Source organism: Durio zibethinus, chromosome 14, assembly GCF_047325235.1.
Source record: "Durio zibethinus cultivar Kanyao isolate XHJ-2024 chromosome 14, ASM4732523v1, whole genome shotgun sequence".
NCBI lineage: Eukaryota > Viridiplantae > Streptophyta > Magnoliopsida > Malvales > Malvaceae > Durio > Durio zibethinus.
The window spans coordinates 6988116-6994970 of NC_143175.1; the positions used below are offsets into that span (position 1 = coordinate 6988116).

At 31.8% G+C, this 6855-nt stretch overlaps 1 protein-coding gene across 1 annotated transcript; it reads left to right on the forward strand.

Moving 5' to 3' along the window:
* Positions 1 to 4230, forward strand: LOC111293825 (triacylglycerol lipase SDP1). Its single transcript, XM_022886800.2, has 3 exons — positions 1 to 2266; positions 2462 to 2605; positions 2844 to 4230. Exons 1-3 carry the CDS (start codon positions 848 to 850, stop codon positions 3846 to 3848), a joined length of 2568 nt encoding a protein of 855 aa, XP_022742535.2. The 5' UTR covers positions 1 to 847; the 3' UTR covers positions 3849 to 4230.
* The last annotated feature ends 2625 nt before the right edge of the window (positions 4231 to 6855 follow it).

Here is a 6855-nt window from a genome sequence, read left to right on the forward strand (position 1 = left end):
GTGGGGAATATATCTGCTTCTTCTGGATTTTCTTGGTTTACTGAATGAAAATTTTAGATTGCCAAAGAAAATCGTTTTTTGGTTTAAAGTCGTCTTAGAGGCTTTTTGGGTTTCTGGGTTTTGTTTTGATTCATTTGGGAAGGGAAAACCGAGCTGATTCTTTGATTCTTGTGCTGGTGATGAGATTTAGAGCTTTGGGTTTCCTTTGACTCGTTTCTTTTAGATATTAAGAGAATTGTTTTATTGTTGGTAATTAGAGTTGTGGGGTTTTCTTTGACTGGTTTTGTAGATGCTCAGAAATTTGTTGGAATTCAGGAGCATGAGTTTGGAAACTATTGCTTTTATCCGTTTCCTGCGATATACTATGTTCAAATAGAATTGCCTTTATTTTTTTTTTTTCAATTGCGATAGTTCATTATGCTGGTTTTCTATAGATTTCAAGAAAAGCTGTTGTCTTTTTCCTTTTCCATTCAATGTTAAAGTGTGTGTATATATATATATATATATATATATAATGGTGGGAGGTGAAATTAGGCTTATAGGACCAGTTTCTCATTGATCTTTATTAATGTCGAATTCAAGTCTCTGAACAATCCATCAGGTTCACTTTCTCTTTTTCTTTGTTCTTTGGTGCAAAACAAAGCCAATACAGTCTTGTATTCATCTTTCTCATCTTATTTCTTCATTCCTTTTGTGAAAATTTCTCGTTCCGCTAACCACCTATATCATCCTAGATCAACATTCTCTGTTTCCTTATGTGTTGTCCGCTCTGCCGCCTAAGTCATCCTAGTTCTTGGCTGTTAACAAATTAAACCATTCCAACACAAGTTCTCATTGTAAACTAGCTATGGATATAACTAATGAGGCCAGTGTTGATTCATTTTCGATTGGTCCTTCAACAATCATTGGTCGGGCAATTGCTTTTAGGATCCTGTTCTGTAAGTCAATGTCACATTTCAGGCATCAAATCTTTCATGTATTGTTGCATTTTATCTATAGATGTAAGGGTTTCTTTGCACCCTTGATATCATGGTTGCATCCCCGAAATCCACAAGGGATATTGGCGTTGGTGACAGTTATTGCTCTTTTTTGGAAACGTAACGCAGATGTAAAATTGAGGGCTGAAATGGCTTACAGAATGAAATTTTGGAGAAATATGATGAGAAATGCATTGACATATGAAGAGTGGGCTCATGCTGCTAAGATGATTGATAAAGAGACCCCAAAGATGAGTGAATCGGATCATTACGATGAGGAGCTTGTGAGAAACAAGCTTCAGGAGCTCCGACTCCGTCGCCAAGATGGATCTCTTAGAGATATAATCTTTTGCATGAGAGCTGATCTTATCAGAAATCTTGGTAATATGTGTAATCCTGAGCTTCATAAAGGTAGGCTTCACGTGCCTAAACTCATCCAGGAATACATTGATGAGGTCTCGACTCAGTTGAGAATGGTTTGTGACTCTGATTCAGAGGAGCTCTCCTTGGACGAGAAGCTTGCTTTTATGCATGAAACAAGGCATGCATTTGGTAGAACTGCTTTGCTTTTAAGTGGGGGTGCTTCCCTTGGCGCATTTCATCTTGGTGTAGTTAAAACACTAGTAGAACATAAGCTTTTACCCAGGATAATTGCTGGTTCTAGCGTTGGATCCATTATGTGTGCTATTGTTGGCACTAGAACATGGCCCCAGCTGCAAAGTTTCTTTGAGGACACTTGGCGCTCAATGAAGTTTTATGATCAGCTGGGTGGAATTTTTTCAGTTGTTAGGAGGGTCATGAGACAAGGGGCTGTTCATGATATCAGATACATGCAATGGATGTTAAGACAGCTCACAAGTAATCTTACATTTCAAGAAGCTTATGATATGACCGGTAGAATTCTTGGGATAACAGTTTGCTCTCCAAGGAAGCATGAGCCACCTAGGTGCCTTAATTATTTGACTTCGCCTCATGTTGTCATATGGAGTGCAGTAAGCGCTTCTTGTGCCTTTCCTGGCCTTTTTGAGGCCCAGGAGCTAATGGCAAAAGACAGGAGTGGAGAAATTGTTCCTTACCATCCACCCTTTAATTTGGATCCTGAGGAGGGTTCTGGTACATCTGCACGTCGATGGAGGGATGGCAGCTTGGAGGTTGATTTACCTATGATGCAACTGAAGGAGCTGTTTAATGTCAATCATTTTATTGTGAGTCAGGCGAACCCTCACATCGTACCATGGTTGAGGTTGAAGGAGTTTGTGAGAGCCTTTGGTGGTAACTTCGCTGCAAAGGTATGTTTATATTGGTTAACACTTAAGAAAGAAGAATCCTTTTTACTTTGGTTTACATATGTTCTCTTTATTGGACTATTTATTTACATATAGTACGATCTTGTTAGTTGTTGTTACGCTATTCTTTTCTGTTTTCTTGTCTTATTATTGGCACGATGAAATGAAATAAACTAATTTCATTGTTTTAAATTGTAGCTTGCTGGCCTAATTGAGATGGAGGTAAAACATAGATTTAGTCAGATACTGGAACTGGGCTTTCCTCTGGGGGGCGTTTCCAAGGTTATGACTCAAGATTGGGAGGGTGATGTTACTGTTTTTATGCCAGCCACACTTACTCAGGTATGTGCAAAATCCTTTTGAGGACCTTTGGTGACATTCAAATTAAAAATTGTCTGAAGATGCACTGGGATTTAGTGGCATTTAAACCTAGATTGGTATTTGTTTTGAGAAATGCGTAGAGTAGCTTCAGGTTTTATATTAACTGAGTCTATCTATGCTGTTTGTCATATGCATATTATTCAATAATCTTTTCTATGGTGATTGACTGGCTGTTTTTTCATGGTTTTAACTATAACAGTACTTGAAAATTCTTGAAAACCCATCTCTTTTGGGGCTTCAAAAGGCGTCCAACCAAGGGAGAAGATGCACTTGGGAGAAGCTTTCAGCTATCAAAGCAAACTGTGGCATTGAGCTTGCCCTTGATGAGTGTGTTGCAAATCTTAATCATATGCGTAGACTTAAACGGTGTGCAGACAGAGCTGCTGCTGCTTCTGCTTCTGCTTCATCTCATGTTCTATACAGCACAGCCAGATTCAATGCATCAAGAAGAATTCCTTCTTGGAATTGCATTGCACGAGAAAACTCAACAGGCTCCCTTGAAGAAGATCTTACAGATGTTACTTCATCATTGCATCAAGGGGTTGGTGGGTCCACAGGAATACCTCCCTCTGCTAGGAATTTGCGAGCCCATCGCAGTACACATGATGGAAGTGATAGTGAGTCTGAAAGTGTAGACTTACATTCTTGGACAAGATCTGGTGGGCCATTGATGAGGACTACTTCTGCAAATTTGTTCATTGATTTTGTCCAAAATCTAGACGCTGATGGTAAAGTTAACAAAGGTCTGATGGCTCATCCAAATTCTCCTGGATTTCAGATGGGAGGTAGGGATCCTTTTGGTCACAGCTCTAGTATGACAACAGCAGATGGAGGCTCGGAATATGAGTTTGATCAGAGGGATGTGGGGAACAGAACACCAGTTACTGGTTCTAGCATTATGGTTGCTGAAGGTGATCTCCTGCAGCCTGAAATGATCCCTAATGGGCTTGTGCTCAACGTTGTAAGGAAAGAAGACTTGGCACTGTCACGTAAAAGCCATGGTTCAGGAAATTACAGCCCTGAAATAGCTGAATCCCTGCAGCTTGATTGTCCAGATAAGGAAATGGATGCTAGCTCGGCATCTGAATATGGCGATGATGATGTCAGTGCTGTAAACTGCCTGAATGAAACAGTTCCTATTGCTAATGCCGCTGACCACTCTAGTGTCCATGATGGTGATAATCAGGGTGTTGTGGATGGTTAATTTTAAGATTAATGTTGCTTCTATCATTCTTTACTTTCCAAGTTGACAGAGTTCTTTATGAGGTAACAGATTGGCCGCGTTGAATAAGCTGAAGTTTTGCTAATGTGGGCAGGGTATGCCCAAAAAAACGGAAAGAAGGACAGGAGGGACAGAAAGAGAAATAAAGGAGAGCAGAGGGGAGAAGAAAGAAAAAAAAGAAAAAAAAATATTGTTTTTTACTTTTAAAAAAGTATAATTATATTTTTTATGAAAAATAACGGGTAATATCTATGTCTCCACCACGTGGATGTTATGTGTACAAATCATCAATTATTATTGGCTAATTTGCCATGATAAATAACAGTGTGAATGCTTAATTGGTTAGTAACCAATTCATCGTCTATTATCAAAGTGTTAACGCAAAGCGTCAAATTATTCCACGGCTTCATAATAGAGGTATTATCTTAAATATTTTTTAAAATACAGATATTACATTTGAAAAAGATACGTAGTACAAAAAATAGGGATCGCAACAGTCGTAGTGTGTTTATGCATCGAACTTTTTTAATATTTAAATTTAAAATTAATTCGATATTAAAATATTATTTTTATATTTAATTTAATATAATATATAAAAAATATTTTTTAATATGAATTATATTTAATTATACATAAATATAATAATTTTACTAAATTAATATATTAAATTAAAAAGTTAAACAATAATTTTATTAATTAATATATATAATTAAATAAATAAAAAAATTATATATATTTCGATTGGGTCAGAGTGGTGCCACTCAAAACTGACTTTGACGTGAATTTGATCTTGAAAAATTTTTTTTTGATTTTATTTAATTGAGGTGTATAAAAGATCATCAAATACGAATTATTTTATTATTTTTATACAAGAACCAAGTATCACATTAGATTGAAATATGAAATTTTTACAACAAATTTTTTTTTTTACCTACATTGAAATACAATTGTTCTAAATAAAAATTAAAATACAATTGTTCTATATCAAAGTAAAAACATACACTTTATTATCACAAAGATTAATTTTTAATTTTTACTTAAAAATGTTATTTGTTATTGTATTTAAACACATTTCTTGGTTTATTGCTTTAAAGAAACAAAAGATAAATATTGAATAACAAAAAATCCAAACAGTATATCCAACTTAACTTGTAAATTTCATAAATAATTAATGTATTGTAGACATGAGATAATATTTATTTACTCCTAGTTGAAGTAATAAGGTAATAAATTTTTTATAAATTGAAAATTTTTAGATTTAACACTAGGATGGTGTCCTGCTTCGTTGGGGATTTTTTTAATATTTATTTCTTGGTTATTTAATATTTAAAATAATTTTAATTAAATTATATCAAATAATAATTATTTATTTATATAATAATTTTTTATGTATTAATATCTACTAATATTAATACAATTATATTTGTTAATTATAAAAATTAATTATTATTAATTACATAATAAAATGCATTTGTATTTGTCGTTTATATACTATTTTTTAAATACTTATATTTTATTATGTAATTAAATCTATATTTTTAGTGATGGTTTTTAAAAAATTTAGCAAATTTCATGCAAATAAATTTTCTTAACAATAACAATATAATCGTCAAATGAAATCATTATTTAAAATATAATCTCAAAAGTATTTTTTAAAAAGCAGAAATTAATTTTATTTTTATTATTAGTGAGTATCAAAATTTCATATTAATAATAAATATTATAAAAATCAATATTTTTATTATTAATACTATCATAAAATAAAATTAATATTTAAAAAAAAATTAAACCAAACTTAATCTTTGAGCTAAAAACCCAAACAAAAAGATTAAAAATCAAATGGCCAGTGCCTTTTACGTTTCTTTCTTCTAGTCCCTTTTAAAACAGTATAGTGTATTTATTTGATGACCCTAAAATAAACATAATTCTTTTTATTTCCCTAATTCCTAATTAAGTCGCGATTTTTTTCTTACAAAAATCCCTCCTTTTGTCTTTTTCAAACCTCGAAATCAACTCAAGTTCCAAAATCACCTCAGGTCGCTTCTTCCACCCTCCTTCAAAATTCATTTGGAGGACGTTGGGTGCTTAGATCTTGTTTTTTTTTTTTTTTTTTTTTAATTGTGGATTATGATTTTTTACTGAATTTATTTTTTGATATTATTTTGATTGTGATTTTTGAGTAAAAAAAATTGGATTTATTTATTTTCTTGTTATTTTTGGATAATTTTTATATTTTTTGTTTTTGGATTTGATTGAAAATTTTGGAATATTTTGGTTGTCATTTTTGTTGAAAAAAGATTATTAGCTTGAAGATGGTTTTAGGTTTTTGATTTAGCCTAGATTTGTTTGAATTTCTTAAAAATTTTAGATTTTTCTTTTAATTTTTGGACTAATTTTAAATTTTAAATTTTTAATCTGATTGATTGTGTAAACTCAAAATATTGTGGTGTGAAATTGTGTTTTGTTTGGATTGTGGAGATGGTGGTGTTGCTTTCAGATCAATTTTTATTTATTTATTTCTTTCTGATTTGTACTGTTTTGTTTTTTATTGCATTTTCTTGCGTTGCTTGGTGTAAAAAAAAATAGAAGAAAAAAGTCTGATAGGTTTATCATAATATTAATAATGAATAAGACTAAAATAATATTTTCAAAATTTGACAGGTGCCAACCAACTATTTTTAATATATAGTTAATCGATAAGAGTTAAAGTGAAACTTGCCGCATACTATAATTTAATATTGAAATTTGTCATTATATATTTATTTTATTGAATTTTTTATTGTACTTTTAATTTTATTATTTTTTGGATAATAAATAAATAATTGAAATATTTTACGAAATATTTTGTTAGTGTAATTGTCAATTGGGCCATTAAACTTTCAATTTCATTGATTGATGGGCAAAAAATAACTGAATTAAAATATGTCACAAATATTTTATTAATGCAAATAACAACTTTAGTCAATTTGGTTATTTTATGTAAAAAAAT

Excerpts from the sequence above, each read along its gene's own strand:
- LOC111293825 (XM_022886800.2), top strand. The coding sequence starts at position 848 with ATGGATATAACTAATGAGGCCAGTGTTGATTCATTTTCGATTGGTCCT. Across the intron at positions 2,267-2,461 it reads GTGGTAACTTCGCTGCAAAG|CTTGCTGGCCTAATTGAGAT; the intron begins GTATGTTTATAT and ends TTTAAATTGTAG. Across the intron at positions 2,606-2,843 it reads TGCCAGCCACACTTACTCAG|TACTTGAAAATTCTTGAAAA; the intron begins GTATGTGCAAAA and ends TAACTATAACAG.